General features: G+C 36.5%; 1 protein-coding gene across 1 annotated transcript in view; it reads right to left on the bottom strand.

The window, feature by feature from the left end:
* MYCBP2 (MYC binding protein 2) overlaps nucleotides 1–21022 on the bottom strand; it is a 190672-nt gene that overhangs the window by 111339 nt on the left and 58311 nt on the right. The window contains exons 17-21 of the mRNA XM_084260757.1: nucleotides 20497–20598; nucleotides 13218–13325; nucleotides 6773–6892; nucleotides 6260–6341; nucleotides 97–214 (exon numbers count right to left, since the gene is read on the bottom strand). Coding sequence (XP_084116883.1) covers nucleotides 97–214; nucleotides 6260–6341; nucleotides 6773–6892; nucleotides 13218–13325; nucleotides 20497–20598 — 530 coding nt within the window. The remainder of the gene's footprint in view (nucleotides 1–96; nucleotides 215–6259; nucleotides 6342–6772; nucleotides 6893–13217; nucleotides 13326–20496; nucleotides 20599–21022) is intronic.

Raw genomic sequence — 21022 nt, 5'->3', positions numbered from 1 at the left:
TATAAGAGCAAGTATAAGCAAACAGTTTTGAAAGGTCTTTTTACGATACATTAACTACTAGCTTATTCCCACAGGTAAGTAGTATTATTCCCTTACTGAGAAACTTCCAAACGTGAAAACCTGGCCATCCATTAAGAGAATAGCTGTATGGTTGCTCCCAGCAGTAACTTGTGTGCTAGGGCCTGGTAACGCTTGCACCAACGTGGGACATCCCCTGTACCAAAATAAATGAATTTTGTATCAATACATGCTTATGCAGCATTTAACACATACATGAGTATTATAAGGATCTCAATCACTGTGAAATAGTCACCACGTTCATATACTATATGGCACCAGAATCAAGCAACATCCTACATCTTAAATGAATGTAGGTTTGAAAGACTGTTCTGGATACTTAATCTTATGCCCTCTTGTTACAGGCAGCTAGATCAAGTACACTCTCTCTTCAATTAAAACACAGAAATTAGCATAGAATAAACCCAGTTTTTTAATATAAAATTGTAAGATAATGTTAATGTTACTGTAGTTACATTAAAACACGTATAGGTATATAAAATATATTGCATTGAACTGTAAAAATAAAAAGTCTGCAGTGAGGATGTTTGGCAAGCATTTAAGATGTTGGGTAAAAACTTAACAATTGCATTATGAAACAATCAAAGCCTTATGTGATTGGTAACATGGTATAACTACCAGAAGTAATACTGATACATCCATCCTGAGATCACTGTCCAGGGAATTATAGAAGACATAAGGTCTACCCACCTCCATCAGCTTTCTAAGGAAGAATAAGGCATTAAAAAACTTTTCTCCATCAAACTCAGACTCAAGAAAGAACAAAGCTTTCCACACTGCTTCCCAGAAAGATCTGGAAAAGTCTAATCCATGTGATTCCCAAATATGGACATGTATAAGAACATTTCCCATTCCAGTAAAAATTAAAGAAAAAAATCCTATAGTACAATCACAAAGCAAAGAAAGAAAACATATGATCACTTTGAAAAGAAATAGCAGAAAAGATGAAAAAAGTATGAGATACTAAAACCTTTATTATCAACCCCAAAGCAAACAAGTACCCACACCAACTGTAAAAGTCTTTGAATCCCATAATGAATGTCTACCCAGACTTCAAATTTATTGTAGACTCAAAGATTGTGTATTTAAAGATCAAGTTATTCCCAAATAACGCTGTGTTATGGGAAGTTTCTAGTTTGGGAACAATGACCCCAGAGAGCAGTACTATTTAAACTTAATTTTAAATATACACATTCAAAAGTAGGTTTATCTAAAAGAAGAAACAAGAAAGTGGGAGGAAGCAGAGACATCATGTGTTCAGCAGGGAAAGGGGGGGATAGGAAGATGAGAACATAGGGAAATGTGGAACAGAGGAACCAAGTATGGATACAGGTTGATGACCTAAGGAGGGTGATCATGTATTCAGAAAGAAATTATTCCTCCACGGTGAACGTAGCTTCCAGTGGGTGACTAGTAGAAATGGAGAGACTAATGCACAACATGACATTTCAGAAAGATCTTTATTGGTTTTGAGATCTTTGTTCAGAATCCTTTATTAGTCTACAGGCACATGAGCTTGAACATCAGTAGGTTTATACACAGACAAACAGAGTAAAGTTCAGTAGCACACATGATGAAATATTACAAAATCATGGTAGAAACTTTACATTTGCCACCCATTAACTTTAAGGAACATCAAAATGGCACTGAAGCAGAAACAAAACATAATTACGAACTATTCCAAAGCATTCCTGTTAAAGGAAAATATTTCTATTCCAGGGGTTATTTTCAACCCACTCCCTCAAGATTATGATACCTGGAGGTGTAGAATTATCAATTCTCTGGTTTTTTTTTTTTTGAAGTGAATGTTTCATCTCTTTGATGCACAAGCATTAAGCTACTATCATCAAAACTACTTATCTTTATGCTATTTTGCCAATTGAATCTATTGGCAATATTATAACACTCCCTTGACAACAGCAAAGCAAAAATGGTAAAGCAACTAATGTAGAGATCTCTAATATGTTATTCTCTTTAAACAGCTCTTTTATTAAGATTACCCAGCTTTTGGAATGGCCAACTACAATGTAACAGCTAAAGACATGAACAGGAAAAAGCTTAAGATGCTTAACAGTGTCAAAAAGAAAGTAAAATTACAGAAAAGTCGTTTTCACTTCATAAAAGGATGAGGAACTTGGAAAAGCACAGCGAGCTAGTTTGACTGGTGTGTACAGAACTTAAAACCTGTGATACTATTCAAGTATTTCCCTATCTCCCTGAAATTCAACACAGAGAAATCTGAGCATAGATATTTAAGAGTGCCCCTGGACAAAGTTTTGACAGCCAGGATTTCTCTATGTGAATGGGAGCAAGCAAGAAGCATTCATCATCTGGGACAGAGTTGAACGATACACTCCTGTCACAGATTCTTTGGCTCCTGGATACAACATTGGTATTTGACACAGGTTGATCACAGATGACCAACCTCAACTGTACAGAAAGTAACCTGAGATCCCTTAGGAAAACAGAACACTGGTGAATGAAAAGCAGCAGATGTATATGCATCAGCTAACTTAGGAACCTGCAGAAGCTCCAAATGCATTTTGGCTGCCCACACTGAAACCCTTTCCGTCTGGAAAGGGAAGCATTTCTGGCAGTGTCTGTGTGGTCTTTAAGAACTCGACCCGCATGAACTGTACCAGCAAGAGCTGTCCCTGTTACTTATCCCGGCAACAGCTGGCTGCCAGGTCACTCACGGCAGCTGACCATGGTGCTGTAAATTCAGGTCCACCACGGGGTGTTATGGTGTAGCGAAACCAGTAGTAACTCCTGCCAACTGTAGGCACTGTTGGTCAGTATAGAGTTAAAAAGAAAACGGAGAATTTTAGAGGTAACGAAATTTGGTGAATAGATGTAAATAAGACCTGCTCTCCACTGCTGAAATAAATTAATCAGACAATGCACCTGGAAACATGGGCCTATCAAAGATGAGAGAACACATTTTTTTACTCCCCTAGAGATCTTAATAGGATATAGTCTCTACACTTTCTTCAAATAGAACCTAGTTCACTCCATGGCTGCAGAGTATCCATCTGTAGAGATCATCACACATGCCTGGATCCTGTCCTGTACAGCCTGCTCTAGGTGATCCTGCTCTGGCAGGGGGGTTGGACTAGATCATCTCCAGAGGTCCCTCACAACTGTTAAAATTCTGTTAATGTCCTGGAAGTTCTGCTCTGTTTTCTTCCATTTTATGTAGAACTTCTGGAAGCAAAATCACATCAGGATTGTCTTACTTCAGTTGTTCCATTTCTGGAATTGAATAGCAAGATCATGTGCTTGCTAATGTCGTGCTCAAGTCAACAGTTTGTGCAAGAAACATAGGCAAATTTTGAACAGTAACAAAAAGATCTTGGAGTTTTAAGTCTCAGTTTCTTTAAAGAGGCATCAGCAACAAACAGGCCTTTGCTTACCCTAATACAAAACATGTTACTTGTCACCAAGACTAAATAATGCAAAGCATTTTCTGCTTCCACTGAGTTTCTATTCACCAGAATCTAGTTTGGCAATACAAGCAGACACTGGCAAATCGTTCATGAGCTTTTTGCTACATGAAAATCTGCCACTGTGTAATTTACAGCAGAAAGTCTAAGCAGGCTAATTTGATGGCTCTGGCATACTGATACAGAAAAATCAGCCTCCAGGAATGACATCACATCTGTTTTTAAGTGGTCTACCTGTGATTGGCTGAAGTCTTTGCTGGACAAAAAAATCTAACACCACCTTGTGCATATTTGCTTGTTTCTCTAGACAATTTCCATCCTACTAATGGTTTATTGAGAAGCACATCATGCTGTTCTCATCTACTGTTTTGCTTGCTTATGTGTGTAAAAAGTAGTTTGATGTCACTCTACCTCGTGTAATAGGCCTTGTTGCTACTGCAGGAGTAGGAAGAATGTGTAGCTTTTACTGTACACTAACAGAGTAGTCCAGAATCCCCTTAAGGAAAAAGGCATGTCTAGACAAGTAAACAGGATTCCAAGCAGCTAAATATTTTCAAGATTTTTTTGAAATACAGGAAAGGTAAAGTCATCAGTTGCTGCCCAGGAACTTCCATCACTGCTTGATCTGGCAATGCAGATGGGTCCCTTACCTCGAATGAAAATGACAGTTCCTGCCTTTTCCTCAACAGTTCCTGTTTTCAGGAGCTCGGATATTTAGATATACTAGCTAGACTACCTAAATATTTCCTTTCTTTTTCCCCTCCTCTCCTGGAAACACAGTAGAGGATCAATTCCTGGATTCAGGAGGTGATGGTCTTCCAGAGGTCAATACAGGCAATGTGACACACTGCATGACTGACATACCACTGACCTGGCTGTAGCTGGCCATCTGAGCACCACTGCGTCCCAACTGATGTGGAACTCTGCATAAGGATTCCCTGTTTCCTTCTCTGAATCCCTTACTGTGAGGACAGAGGAGAGATCTCTACTTAAAGCTGGAAAAAGAAGTACATCAATGAGGAAATCATCATTTGAATGATGGTGCTAAACAGCAATATAGTACTTTAGCCAGTTCTCATGCACAAGACATTGTCCAACTTTCTTCCAGGCTTTTTTCAGGCACTCTCTAAGACTGGTTGTAGAATGACACAAAGATCAGTGCCAAGTCACTTACGCTTTCTCAGCTTCTAGACCTGGTCGAGCACTATCATTTGGCACAGGATTTTTCTGGTTGTCTTCTAGGATCTCACTTGGAACTGTATTTAATCCCCACTAAATAAGCGGCTGATGTGGGGTTAACTGCCTGAAATTCTGACAGATACTGCAAATAAGTTCCGATGCCTTCGGAAAAGCCAAATATTATTCCATCAAAGTTAGAAACAGGAGATGGTAAGTTATCAGCACAAATGCCACTGCTGTTTGTACCTTTTCGGTCTTTAAGACAGAAACCGGCCTTACTCTAGTAGTGACTTGAATTACCAGCTGAAGTTTGGGATAAGTATCCAAGAATTTCCAGAACTGAAAAACCCCCAGAGCACTTAATTTGCAATATGGCTGTATGATAGGCAGAAACCTTCATCTGTCCAATGCAGACTGAGTAGGGATAACAGTTTAGAGCCTACCATTAGGCACAGCAATCAATACAGAGCTACACTTCCAGTAAGCCTTCTTCCTTCCTTCCTGCCTTCTCCCTGTTATTTAGCAAATCCAATGAAAGTTTTAAGATGATGAAGATTTCTTCTGAAACTTGACAAAAGAAATGATTTGGAAGTCTCCAAAGAGATTAGGAGGACAGATGTTCAGTAATTCTCATCTCACTGCTACAAGAGAAATGACAGAACTGAAGACCAGTCATGGATGCTCCCATTTGTATGACTTTTACAAAAGGATACTGGGCATTACAGGATGTACACAAAGCCTAAATAATTCCTACTATCCATATTCCCATCTTACATGTTTTATGTACATGCCCAAAGAACATTATTGTATTTCCTTCTATGGCAGGACACTGATTTCTTTACTCTAGTGACTAGGTAAGATACTAATGATGAGTTTGAGCTTTGTATTGAAGACATCTATATTTAACTACCTAAGTTCTCACTATAGTCAATGGAGATCAATCCCATGAAGTTTATAGAGCTACTGAGCACACCTAAAGTAGCTAAGTAGTGGGTGGTTAGTCAAGTACCTCTCCACACATTTGCTGACTTTTACACTGACCAAAAGAAAGCACAAACACTCATGCTGACATCCAAAGTAAGTGTCTACAAAAATGCAACTGAGACCCAAGCTTAGTGACTTAATTACGGAGATTTCATTATAGCTACTGCCAATGGCACAACAGAAACCAGTTAATCTAAGTTCACAACAAAATAATGGTTCAATTATTTCATATGTGGTATTTTACAGAAATGGTAAAATCTTAATGAGATTTCAATGTCATCCTCATGTATATAGGGAGAAGTGAAGAGAAAGAACTAATTAAAACTTAATTACCAAAGCTATGCTAATAACTAAACACAGAAGTCTTCATGTATTAAGCTAATTACTTACAGTACAACAGTGCTGTTACTACCTATATCCAGGGGGTTACAGGGAATAAGTGCAGAACAAGAGCTTATCAACTTTTTTTAGACAATATTGGAGTTTTCACACTTGCTAGCTACAGGGAAACAGAAATTTAGTCACTTTTTATGCAGCAGTACCACAACATATGACATATTTAATTACCAGCTCACCTGGAATTAACATCACCGTGTCCAAGTTGCCCATGCTGCCCATATCCAAATGTGTAAACATCACCATTCTCCATCAAAACCACTGAAAAATGAAAAGAAAAATGTTTATCTGACACACACACACATTAACATGGTACAGCGCCAGTGTTGGTTAGCCTTTCTGAGCAGCTCAGTTAATCTGTACTGAAATACTAAAGGATCTGTACTAGATTCCACAGCCCATCACAGTAGCATCTCTATGCAGGGGTAGAGATGTGGCATGCAGGTATTTTCAAATGACTCAAAATTGCTTAAAAGCTCTTATTTAACTCAATACATGATACTTACAGTCCTTTTCACTGTTGAAGCACAGTGTAGAAGGCTACAAAATTATACTGCAATCTTTTCAACCTTTAACTCTCCTGTGTACATCCTTATTGAAAATTAAACACAGAACAGTGAAAACACAACAACATAAAAACCCCACAGCCAAAATTTATATGCAATAATTAACATTCTTTTATTTGTTTTTACCTGAATGGTGAAATCCACAGCTGACTTGTACAGCTCGCAGTTCACAGTCAAAGCGGACAGCCCCGGGTGGATAGGTTGTAATTTTGCTGGCATCCTTCTCACCTCTTTCTCCACTTCCATCTATAAACAAAGCTTACAATGATATTCCATGTCTTCTAAAAGAGTTACATCCAAGGAATGGTTAGAACAGTAACAGTAACTCCCCACCCTGCCATTTGTAAGGTAGGAAAGAATTCTCAGAACAGTAAGAAAGACAGGTCAAAATGTGATCTCAAAGTAGATATAAAAGATGACAGAAATTCTGCTTCTAAACCTACTACAGAGTTACACACTTGAAAATATCACATTTTCAAAAGCAGAAACTTCTGAAGAACAGGCAAAAGTGACAGGAAATACAAACAACTTCAGAAGTTTTGCTTAATGTATACTTCTCTTCTTCAATAAAGTAGCATTATGAAGTGGACAGAAAGCACCGGACAGACTCATAAGGCATAGTCTGGTCTATATTCAGCTGCTACTTGTAGTCAAGAATCCTCCATAACAACTTGGCCACCTAGCCAAGTTACATTTTACATAACTAAGAATGCCTTATACAGTATGTTTCTGACAATGCCAACATGGTCACTATTAGCATGTCTGTTTCCTGTCTAAGATGCATTTTCAGACTTATTTCTGTGTTTTCTTTTAGCAAGTATGAAGTGCTGTATTGGTTCCTAAAGTCAGACAGCTCTTGCATCAGATAAAAGCAATGAAATGACAAACAAGTATGTTATTTATAAACTTCTTGAAAGCCACTACCCTTTCCAGAAAGCAGAATGTTTACACGATCTAACAATTACACTATAATTAAACTATGTGGTTGCAGCATCACAAAGGAAAGCAGGAAACCAACATGACAGAGAAACGCTTGTCACCAATAACACACCTATACCTGTGTAGAAAACAGACAATGAAAACTCTGAAGTTCATTTTGCAATGAAAATTTTGTATGTGACTTCAGTCACAATTTCTCTAGCATAGAGAAATGAGAGAAAATACATGGAAGTGAAAAATAACTGTACATTACATTGTCTGAGATAAATCTGGTTAATGATTTATTAAAAATAACTGACATAGGGAAGCAATTGCTACTCAAAGCATTCAAGGTGGTGTTCATTTGTTTTCCTGAATAATCATTAGTGACTTCATTATTCATCGTGCGCAGCACAGCACTTAGAAACACAAATCTTGTAGACTTAAAATATAATTCTGATTTTACACATATTGATCAAAATTTTCTTTTTATTGCACAGAAACTGCTGATACAGTAAAGTCATCTCAGCACTTCTGTTACAAATCAGTTTTAAAAAGTCTTACTCTTCTGGAAATAAAGCTTATTTCTAGTCATGACCAAGTACAGAAAGTACATGAACTTCCATGTAGTTTACATCTGCAAGGGAACAGTGTGTACAGGCATTAGGTAACGCTTTTGAAGAAATAAGTTTAATAGCATAGGTAAAGAGTCTCTTTGAAAATGTGGGTACCTTTGATGAGAAAGCATGACACTTGTACTTCATGTTGGGTATGTGTGAAATGCAGACACGGTAAAGGAATTGTCTGGCTCTAAGAATTGCCATGGGATTTTTGAGGTTTTTCCAACAGCATCAGCTGCGTGCTACCAGACTGCATGACATTAGGAGAAACGTTTCTGGAGGTCTGTCTGCAGCTTTTATTTTTGCATTAGCAATTAAAGCAAATATAAAGAGACAGAACCACTATTTAACAGCAAACCACCCCTGAAAAAACAGAACTTTTCCTTTTCAGCATATGACTCTGCCTGGTATTTTAGTTAGCAATTTGCCTATTTCTCAAATACAGTACCTTTAGACTTTTTAAGCCTACTTTTGCATTAAACTCTACATGCCTAAGTAATTAACAAATGATTCTAAGGGCAAACATTGCCACCAAATTTATTCAGCAAGCAGCCTACTATAGCTGACGATAACCATTTTCTCAATGATAAATAGGTGATGGTGCCTTTTAATCAAAGATGATTCTAACTATGTACCCATTTTTTCCAAAGTTGCAGACAAAAGCATGGCACCATATTACACTTAAGGAAACAATAAATACCATTGTGCAAGACAGACAACTATATTCACACAAAATACATTTTGCAACTCCTAATCAGAGAAATAAGCTTATTTTAAGGAAAAAGCTTTACAGTGTTGGTGTTTTCAAATGGCAAAGTGAACTTCTCATACCCCATATGAATGCAGGAATGGAAGCAACTGACTTCCATACATCTCTTATTTCTTGAAATTTGCAAACTGAAAATACAACTCCTCACAGACTTTTCTGGGTGGTTAGTAATTGTATCATGAGTTTTGAATCAGGTATCTTTGAATAATTGATCAGTATTCTAAAATGACTGATGTGATTAAGTACAAAACAATTGTAACAAAGAAGGTAAGATTCGGCTCCTGTTTAGCAAAAAAGTGTCTTTGGACTAACAGAGCATCAGAACTTTTAGAGCAATACTTTTGTGCTATACTGTGCATCTGTATATTCTATTACATAGCCAATATGTATCTTTTTTTAAGCAGTATTGGCCATGAGAACCAAGTTCCACAAGCTCATACACCTAAAGAGACTCTGCTGGTTGAATGAATTGAACTTCACAAGCAGAGCAAGATAACAGTTCCAGTGTTATCCAACTGGACTAGAACTGAATGTAGTCGGTTCCTGACGAGAGTCAGGAACTCTTTCATCTCTCAGAGAGAATAAAGGACCAAGGAAAAATTCCCAAGTGCTCCCTGCCTTCGACACTGAGGCACGGGCTCCATGAACAGTTTCACAATGATGGGTTTTCATCTTGATTATCTTAATACAGTTGGGGAAGGAAAGCAAAGTAACTGGAAATACAGTCAGTCACTCCATTTTCCTTACAAAATCTTTAAAGAAAAAGCTCATTCAGTCCCAACAGCAAGTGAAATCCTAAGCTATAAATGAGAGCGCTGCTTGCAAAAAAACCCCAAACTACCAACACGGTCACAGAATTATCTTGGACCCTTGGTCCAGACCTGAGGAAAAGTATTTTGTTAGTGTTCCCTAGTTGCAGTAAAGGCGGTGATGCTTTGTTTGTCACTGACCACCTTCAGAAGAAGAAAAAACTGCTCCTACATATGTTAAATGCATTGCTTTACCCTGCAGATGAAAAGCTTTAATGCAGTATAAATGCACACAAGAAGGTCTTAGAGTATCTGCCTCTTTAGACTGCAACTATCAACAAATACTTACTTAGTTCTGGAGCATTTACCCAAAAGAAGCATATCAGTCAAGTTACTGGTTAGTAACAGTGATGTTCTGAAAGCCTTACTATCTGTAGGTGTTATACACAACATTACTGGAATGAATCAGGTTTCAACTGCAGCTTCTTGCCTATCTGCCACAGCCTTCAGCTGAAACATCTTTATCAACATCACAGCTACAGTGCAGAGAGGATTTACCTCTAGTTGTGAAAACCATCCCTCCTGAAAGATTATCACTTGTGATAAATTGCATTCTGATTAGAAGCTCAGTAGTAACCATGTACTAATACTGGCTCACCTGGACCGCTCAAATAAAAAGTAAATGCAAACAGGAATTGAGACCAAATAATTTATCTCACCTAGATGCAAGTAAAACTGCAATACTGTGTAACAGCAGAGCACATCCATTATCTCCACATACTTGTTTTTCTAAGCTATACCAATACAAACCCAAAGAAGTTTGGGTGTGCATGTGAATTCTTAGGTATTTTCTATGACCCTGATATCTTGCCAAATAGAAACTTTCCATGTTGTTTTCTTGAATTATTCAGCCTTAATTCACAAGTACACAACGAGGCATACACTTATGAGTTAGTCTGTTCTCCACAGATACAAAAAACACCTTAGGAAATGACAGTAACTTTTGAAATCATTTATACAAGATTAACTTCTGGATTAAGTCATTTAAGCAGTAAGTTTCTTTGAGAGACAAGGAAGCAACAACATTTTCTAAACTCCAAAGAATGCATCAAAGCTCATCTCAGTGCTATACCTCATCCACCTATTCAGAGGAAATTTCTTCAGCAGTTCCTTTATCCTCTGTTAGCCACTGCTGGTCCTGCTTTATGATTTCCAATAGCTCAGAGGTGTAAGTCTCCACTTGTAGTATGAGACATGAAGAGTTATTCCTAACCTCTTCAAAATCCTGGACAGTTTCATCTAATGTAACTTAAGCCTCCAAAAAGAATTACTGAATCAGGGGAAGATAGGGGCTGGTGTGAAAGATAAAGCAGTCTGAACGGAGAGACAAAACTCATACTGGCAGAGAAGGTAGGCTATAAAGAGAGTTAACTTTGTTATTAACAATTATTTGCTGTCATGATAACCCATGACAACAGCTGCTGATTATGTATGTTTGTGAAGTTGCACACACTTTCACATTCTTCACCCCTCAAATTCTGAGAAAGTCCCTGTCTAAAGCACCTCCTTACTGATGGCAGTGTGTAAAATCCTAATAAACAAAAACCAGCTCTGAAACATTTTCAGTGCAACTTTTGTCTTAAGCAAAGAGCCAAAGTCTTATGCAAAACATCTTCAGTAGTGTTTTCTTAAGTTTTCACTGTCAGCTCTCTCTCTAATGCATGTTTCAAACTACCATTCAAGACAGTGTATTTTACAGTTAAAAAGCAAATTAAAAGTAAATTTTCTTGAACATCTAGTAATTTTGATACATCACTGATTGTTAGTTTGTTCCATCCTCACAGGTTCAGTTTCATCTACCTTCTGTCATTTTGAGACTATTTGGTTTCATATTGTTTAGAGTATTTTTTTCTTTGCCACTACTCCCAAATACAGGAAAAAGATTGCATTTGCCTGCAGAACCTTAACCGACTCAAGGAAATCAATTGCTACTCAGTTCATTTCTGCAGTTGAGAAAACTCTACAGACTTTCATTAATGGTTTTTATGCAGAATTTTTCAGCATAACACAGACTTTGCTTGTTCTTACAACTCCAGACAGCAATCTAAACCTCAAAGTGACACTCCTCTTGCAAGGAGATATTTGATCTGAAATGAGCTCCAACTACTAACACATGCCAAAAAAATACAAAGGTATGCACGATGAGCAAACTCCTTTATGCATTTGCCTATATTGTCAAAGACCTGCAAGCAATACAGCTACTAGTAGTGTCCAGTTCAAGAATACTTTTCATCAGCAAGCTATCACTCAAATCACAGCACTTAGGTTCTGTATGTTTTGTCTTTGTGCATCCTATCTCTCTCAGGGAGATGACGATGTATTTTCTAATTAATTCATCAAGACAGAATGGTTTGGGTTGAAGAGGGCCCTTGAAGATCACCTAGTTCTATCTTAAAGCTCAGATGATATGTTTTCCAAACAGACTGAATATATACTACACAAATGCAAAAGACTAGATTTTGTTTTCATATCTGCCAAATAAACTATGATGATTTAATGATCCAGTATGTTCATAACTAGGTGGGAGCCTATTAGACACACATGCTGAAATAATTCCCCAAAAGGTTTTTCAAACTCATATAATTTGCATACATGCCAAATACCACCAACTTCAGTTAATTCAACTGAAATGTCATTCTAACTATTCTATTCATATATATCTATTCTTTAAAAAAAATAGCTGAAGCATTCTGGGCCCTCACCTTTTCAGGGGCTTCCTACTTTGATCATGCCTGTGGGGGTTGGACTCCATCTCTCGAGGTCCCTTCCAACCCATGTAATTCTGTGATTATCTACATCTTACATGTTTATCCTTTATATATAAAACACATATGTACAGATACATCTTCATAGAGATATACATAAGCTACCAACAGATTTGCCAGAGCTCGCTTTTAATAAACTCATTTGAAGTTTTTAGTAATACACTATCTCTTCCTAAAAGAAGTATTACACCTGAACAAATTACCTGTAAGATAATTACCTAAAAGATAACACACACATGAAAAATTCTATGGTAAATTAACAAGCCTGGAATTGATGTGTTAAAGCAATCAACCCAGATATACAATAGAGGTTCAAAAAAAAAAAACCAAACCAACACAAATTCAATGCAGCAGACTGAGTCACTGGAAGGCATTAGCTTCCTACAATAAAATTAAAGAAACTTAGGAATGAGAAAACATTAGAAATGAAAGACACATAGAAAGACAACACATTTTATAAAATAAAAGACCAAGAAAAACAAACAGGATGAGTCTATCATTTACACTTCAAAAAAAAAAAAAGGTCAACATTTAAATGTGTTTTCTTTCTCCTCAGGTAACAAGACACTAACAAGAAGAAAGGCAGAACCCATTTTGTGCAGTTTTTTGAAAAGATAGATTCAGTGCATGGAAAAAGTGACTGGGAGGATGGGCTTATTTCCATCCTAGCCAGTAATGAAGACAAAATACCTTTGTGCTTGTCCCGTTTATGCTTTAGCTGTGCTGGATGGGGTCTGATTCTGGCTAGAGCCTGTTCTCGATGGTTCATAAAAATAGGACCAGGAAATACAAGGGGGCCTGAGGAGAAACATTTTGCACATGCATCGGAAAGCTCACAAAACAGAAACTGTGTTAAACAAAATCAAAATTAAAAGCAATGGATAAAAAAGAAAAATAATATTATAACCTTGTTTTCAGAAGGTCCTAAAAGAAAGTTGAAAATTTTGGTAGTAAAGTATTATACAAAGGAATAACAAATATCCCACAGTGAAAGTTATACCCAGACTTGTAACTCTGCAACTGTTCTCTAAGCAACAGAAATATAGACTCATACTGGAGCAAAATTTGATAGCAAAATATCCATTACCATCTGTAATAGTAAAAAAGATAAATTATCATGTCTTACATCCTACAATATTACATTCAAAATACTAATTTGGAACATTATCATATCAATGCTAAATTTAAAAAACTTAACCATACAAGTATTATAATCACCGTATTTAAATTGCAGAGTTCTCTCTCAAAGAAAATAAACCACCTGTTCCATGAATAAAATTATTCAAATTTTTTTTAAAAAAAATATCTATTTACTTTTGGAATTTACTTTCAAATTATTTCCCATCTTCAAGATTCTTCAAGGTCTTAAAGAGAAGATTTGTGTTAACAGAAAGCTATGATGTATTTAAAATTTTCTCCAGACCACTTTTGCTTTTTAAAATCTAGACCCAAACAGTGCTGTATTAAGTTTAATGAAGGCCTACTGTAGGTAGATCACAGACCAGCAATTTGTTCCTTAAGTCTGTATTTTTCCTCTATTTCAAACGCTAAGAACACCAGAAAGAATTTCTAAGGATGCATCTCCTTCTCCCAGGAGTCTCACATCCAGTGGATGCAATAAATCAGGAGCAACTGCCTCTGCCAAGTGCCACTCCCACCCTTCCACAGGTTCCCAGACCTACCCCTCACCTGGACTTTCAAAACAAACAAAAAACCAAACCCCCAAACTAATCACAAACACAAAACATCCTAAAAATCAGGCTTTGTGTCACAGCTTAGGTGAAACTGAAAATAAATATTCCTTCTCCTTCCCCAAAATCACTGATACTCTATTTTCTTAGCTAAACTTCAGTGAAAAATTAATGTAGGGTAACTTTTCATAAGTGTCCGTTGTCTCAGGTTTCCTGCTGTCAGCTTTAATCCCTCAGTTCCTTCACTAATAGTAAACAGTATGGAAAGAAATTTAAGTGGACGTCAGGTCAAATCTATCCAGCTTTAAAACCTTCAGATGAAGAAAGCTGTCTTCACACACGGAAGTTCCGAAATTCTAGCATTGAAGAAAATCAAAGATGTTTTTAAAATTCACTACTACCTTTCCCCCTATCCTTAGGATTTATACATGTTAGCTAATATAATGGCTCAATGCCTCAATTTATATTTCTACACACAGCACAGATTTTTTTTGTTTGGTTTTAGCATATATATCTGAACTCTCTGTATAGCTGAATAGGTCTCCCTTGTTAATTAGTAACTCTTTCTGATGATCAAGAACCATAATTTGCTTTTGCTTCACCTTCTTCATCTTGCAGATTCTTCCTTTAGCTGCCTTGCTATTATTCTCACTTATCACAATTGAGGCTTCCATTTAATAGATACGTGTTTGGTACGGATTACTTTCTGCCAGACCACTTGCCATGATTAATATCCAACTTCCAGAGTTCACAGAATCACAGAATCGTAGGGGTTGGAAGGGACCTCGAGAGATCATCGGGTCCAACCACCCTGCCAAAGCAGGCTCCCTATCAGACTTACACAAAAACATTAATACCACGCTTTTCCTCTTTCCAAGTCAGTGGGGAGATATTGGGTATACTGAGCAGATGAGGAAAAGGCAAAGAAGAGGAAACACGAATGACAATCAGACTATAAAAGCTAAAAATGTTTGAAGGACAGAAGATACAGAGGAAAGCTGGATGCAGAAGAGGAGAAAATAAGAAAAAGAGAAAAAAAACCCAAAAGCAATGGGACTTGCTTACTGGTAAGTTCCTAATGAAATGAAAAGCCCAGAAAATAAAGAATGGACAGTACAGTATGATAAGAGTGAAACTCAGATCAGAAAAGTTGCAAGAAGAGATGCGAAGACTGGCTCGAAGCATGTGGATCTGAGACATTTGGGGGTGATCCAACAGAAGAGGCCATCTCTATAGGAATGAGGCAAAAAGTTCCAGAAAATGCCTGCATGACAAACATGGGTTGTTGCGTGGGGTATTTTAAAATAATAAAATAGTGAGGAAAATCTCTAAACCAGAAAGATAGTTATCTAACAGGTCAATATTGAAAGATAAATATCATAAATAATATTATATAATAATATTATAGATATTTTTAAAGAAAAATATTTCAGAAACCAAAACTGGGGACAAATGCTTAGTTTCAGTTCCACTAAAAGTAAAAAACATTGTAATGAGATAACATCCCACCTTTATGGTCTTAAGAGAAACCAAATATAATATTCCTATGAGTCAGGGATAGTAAAGTGCATGTTCTTTACAACTGCATTTTCCAGACCATGAGTGGCAATTTCTGAAGGCAGAAATATTCAGAGAATGGTACTGTATGGCACAGGTCACTAAGGCTAATTGCAGTTTGCTGCTTTTGTTCAAAATACTGAAAACCCTGCATTCTTAAACCTCTTTTCTACTGACACTGAAATCATACAAATCAGATGGGGAAGAAAAATTATTTGGGTGTGAGGCAGTGAGATGGAAGTAAGTTTTATGATAATTGTAAATTTGATGCTTTCTCTCTTTTGAATGCTTCACTTTGTATATATTGTTAAATAAATGTGGAAAATGCAGTTATGTAAATAAGCACAAGTAAACTAAAACTGTCCTCACTAAGCTTACTGTTAGTCTGAGTTCTAAAATAGTTAACATATTTCTACTTTAAAAACTATTTCATAACAATAATTACCTCTTTCAGACAGAAATCAAACTCAAATACGACAATGCAATTTCACAGAATCATACCTGCCTGTCATTAAGGACAAAAATCCCTATGGCTTTCTCTTGAAACCATTCTTAAATAGAAAGTCATGTATGGATTTGATATTGTTTCTAATAAAATGGGTGGGGGTTTTTTTGTTCTTTGTTTCTTTGAAGAACCTTTGAAACAATATAAGCTCCAGGTCCTGAAAGTATGAAAATAAGTATTTATCTAAAGATAAGTTGCACTTATGTTTAATTAAAAATATTGTGTTTTAATAGATGGTTCTGATGTATATTTAGGCATATGCTCAGCAATGAACAAATAATAGCAATACCGACAGACTGATTTCAAGACAACAGTGCCTTGGGCAGATGTTTAATAGATTTATATGAAACTCAGCTCATTTTGGCTGGGATAATTTTCTTCAGAGTATCTAGTATGGAGCCATGTTTTGGGTTTGTGCTGAAAACAGTGTTCATAGCACAGGGGAGTTTTAGTTACTGCTGAGCAGTGCTTACACAGAGCCAAGGCTTTTCCTGCTTCTCACACCACCCCACCAGCCAGGAGGCTGGGGATGCACAAGGAGCTGGGAAGGGACACAGCTGTGACAGCTGATCCAAACTGCCCAAAGAGATACTCCATATCATGACGTCACATTCAACATAGAAAGCTGGGGTAAGAAGAGGAGACATGCACACAGGCTCAGAGTGATGGTGTTTGTCTTCTCAAGTAACTGTTACGCCTGATGGTGCCCTGCTTTCCTGGGAATGGTTGAACATCTGCCTGCTGACCAGAAAGCAATGAATTAATTCCTTGCTTTGCTGTACCTATTAAACTGCTTCTATCTGAACTCATGAGTTTTCTGACTTTTACCCTTCTAATTCTCCCCCTCATCCTGCCAGGCAAGGAGTGAGCGAATGGCTGTGTGACGCTTAGCTGCCCGCTGAGGTTAAAGTGCAATATCACCTACCACAGTAAAACTAATTACTAAATCACTTGTGTGACAGAAAAATCACGACTTGCACAAATACAGCAGTTTTGACTAAAATTAATCCATTTCCTGTAAAGGTTTTTGTTGTTCAAGGTAGAGTAAGACTTAAGGAAAATAATTTTCCTTTTCTGTGAGGGCACTAAGTACTAAACCTTGGTTAATTACACACCAAATTTGTATTTCAGTAACGATCATCTAAAGGTTTTTACATCACAGGCTGATAAAGACAAGTACTGAAATGAAGCACAAGCCCATTTATTGTCACCTTTTTCTGAGTAATTTCCATATTTTTTAAGCTTATCAGTTAAATATAGTTTGTTAGAAAAGCTATTTTCACCCTCTCACAGCCTTCTGAAAAAAAGAACTATCTTTAAGCAGTAAATTGAAATCACTGACTACTCCTAAATTCTATTACTTCAAATACCAATCTGAAAAAAGTCCTAGGAACGATTTTCAAGATTAGCTCATTGATGGTAATCCTTGGTTCATTACATTAATTGTACACAGCTCAAGGATTTCTGAAATCTATTAAGGCATAAATTAATGCCCCCAAGACCAAAAACATGATGTTTCAAAGAAAAGGAAAAAGCTAACCATGTTCTGAACACTGTAACATATATAACTTCATTAATTACCACAGGGAACAATAAGGTGCAACTAATTCTACATTCGCCTCTCACTACTCCAATCAAACCCTAAACCATCTTGAAAAAACAACAAACTTTTCTTCACATGGTACATAATTTCCTTCACTTCTCACCAGATCAAGAGACAGTGAAAAGCTGAGAAGCAACCATCAACAATCACATTCAGATCCTATGACCTAGCACAGAAAGTATGAATACAGCTGGCTTTATGTCTCTACGTGTCACACCCAGACTCAGAAACATGCAATTGATTTTGAGCTCTCTTCACTGCTCATCACAGCCATTAAGGTAAAAGCAGAAAAGAAGCAGCTGAGTGAAGTAGCTCTACCACTGTCACAGGAAAGGAGGAAAATTGGTCACCTGAATTTTCAATATACTTGTTAAACTGAAAAGAAATACAATTGATATTAAAGAAACTCTTTTAAAAATAATTTTATTATTCCAAATGAAAATTTTTTTCCACTGTTTTTAAAGATTTAGTTTGTCGCTAAAATAAAATTTCTTTCTGGAGAAAAGCAACACAAATAACTGATTCTAACCATCAAGATCATTTACTGTCTACAAATCTATCATAGCAAGTATGATCTACGCTGCTGTGACTATATTTCAAGATAAACACCAAATACATCTTCAGCATAAGCACCAAAAGTAAGAACCTACTTTGACTGTTCTTGACTGAAAATACAGTAATGTTTAACTAGGTCATTGGTAGTGTAGCTTTTAATGAGAACTACTACTTCCCAGAATATTGAAATTCATACTTTGCATCTGCAGGAAAACAAAGATCAGTGTACTCATCTTCCACACACAAGAATACAACTGATCTCATGAAGGATTTACGACAGGCATACCTGTAGACAGAACCATCGCTTTTCCCCATTATTTCAAGTGAACCACTGGAACATACTTTGAAATCAGAGGTCACTGTAACAGAACTAAATTTGGAGCTTTGTGAACAAGCACAAACAATTAGACCACTTAAAAATATGTAGTGTGGAAACTAGCATACTTCTAGCACTTGTGCTCTCTTACATCTCTGTTCTAAATTTACTCCTATTTCAGCACATTCAGTGCTGTCAAACTATCATACCTGGTTATGTAAATCAGGATCTCTAAGTATTCGTAAAACAGTTGCCAACTTCATGAAATAAGTCGTTCTGAACTGAAAAGGGAGACTGTAATCTTCCACCCTTCCAGCAAAACACAGTCACCACCTCCAGTAGCCACACAGCTATGGAATTTCAATGTTCTTTCGATGCAGAATGTAATATGGATGTGTGCAACAAGCTGATCAGAGATATCTTTTTAGCTACAGTTCCTACATACCTATAAAACCAACAATAACACCATATTCCTGGTACTGATTACATGAGACACTTTATCTAAACTGAAATTTACCTCCCAGCTCTGTCATCATCACCTTTCTCAACTGAGCAGCAGTGCCCTTCAATAACAGCTGGGCATTCAGTGAAGATTTAAGAAGAAATAATTGTTAACTGTACCCAATATTTGCCAGCATTTGCAACACAGCTCCAACATGACCTAGACAAAGGAGGTAAAAAAGGCTTCCCCCTCTTCACCTCACAGCTCAAATTAACCACAAAGACTCAAAGAAAAATGAATATTCCATCCTTCTGCACATCCACAGGAAATGACAAGCTTTCTCTTCCACAGGACCAATACGTGCAAGTGAAATAAAGCCAGTTTGCCCCTCAAGGTTCACTGGCATGGAGTCTTAAACTAAGTTTGATCATAATACACATTCTGTATCTGAATAAAAGCAGTACCTAATTCCTAAAAGAACCAAAACTGTATTTACTGACACAGCAGGAGCTTGAAGATCATAGAAATCCACTAAGTTGCTCCTCTTCTCAACACACAATAAATAATCTTAGCCAACCACACCACCATGCTTCACTAAAATATTCTGATTTGTTTCAGTCTAAATCTCTCAATTCTAATTGTTTACCAGATTAAGAACACTGAGGTACTTTAGAACTGGAGAAGTACTGAAAACCTATTAAAGAACATCCAGTTTGTGTGGAAAATCAGTAATAATTCCCAAAATAATTAATAAACAAAGGAAGAAAATTATTAAATTATGCAGCGTTTTTTAATTCAGTCTGGATGTCAATGTTTTCATAGTCAAATATCGAAAAATCCCTTTTATAAAATAAGAAATTATACTTACTATTATACAACAGGAATTCAGTAACTTATATTTAAATAACTTCTATTGTAGATAACATATTGGACAGGCTTGAGGTTGTAACTCAATACAAAATGGCATATAAAAATCATATAAAAATGTTTTAGTATCTACATTTAAAAATATAATTCAACTAGGAAACAGCAAAAAGGAAAATTAACTACATGAAACTGATATAAAGTGTGACTTCATTAAAATTCTGATTCTTATGAGTAGACTTAAAAATTGGAACCTAAGTAGATAATTTATGTTACTTAGCACGCTTTTAGAAAAATCCGTGAAAAAGCTGTATGTTTGTTTGGTTACTGTATTGGCTCACTGGAGCAAAATGAATTAATTTCCATTAATAAAAAAAAACCCACCAAGAAGTTACTGGAACTATCCTAACTCCCCAGAAGTCAGAACATCACTTACCTCTTCCTTCTTCCAATCTGTGTCTCCTGTTTACCCGTTGCCGCTTTTCTTCTTGCCGTAACTGAAGGTGCTCTTCAATATTAACTCCAGGAACAGGGACAGCTACACAGATTAATAAAACAAAATATGCAAAACTGTCTTTAAAAATAAAATCCATTATAATGGTAACAAACCCTAGAAGAAGTTAGTAAATGAAAACTGAAGCCTAGTTACTACCTGTTCTTCACATGGCTCTGACAATATTTAGGAATAATGGAATTGAAAAAATTTGGAGAAGAGTTAAGGCCTTTATGCCTGAATTTCTTGCTTTTAACAAATCTGCCAGAACTCCAAAATCACCAAATAGTATTTAGTGTTTTCTTTCTATCAGGAATATCTATAGTTAATTACGCATTACCATGGTTATTTCAACGTTCCTCAAAGAGTTTCAGAAAGCATTATTAAAACAAGTATTGAATTGTTTGTATTTTAAAAGTGTTGTAAATAAATTAGATATGTTTAAGAATGCTTTACTACAATATGCTCT

This window comes from Gallinula chloropus (assembly GCF_964237585.1).
Source record: "Gallinula chloropus genome assembly, chromosome: 1".
In the NCBI taxonomy this organism is placed as follows: domain Eukaryota; kingdom Metazoa; phylum Chordata; class Aves; order Gruiformes; family Rallidae; genus Gallinula; species Gallinula chloropus.
Note: the sequence above shows the minus strand (reverse complement) of the source record. Positions and strands in the feature narration are given on the sequence as shown.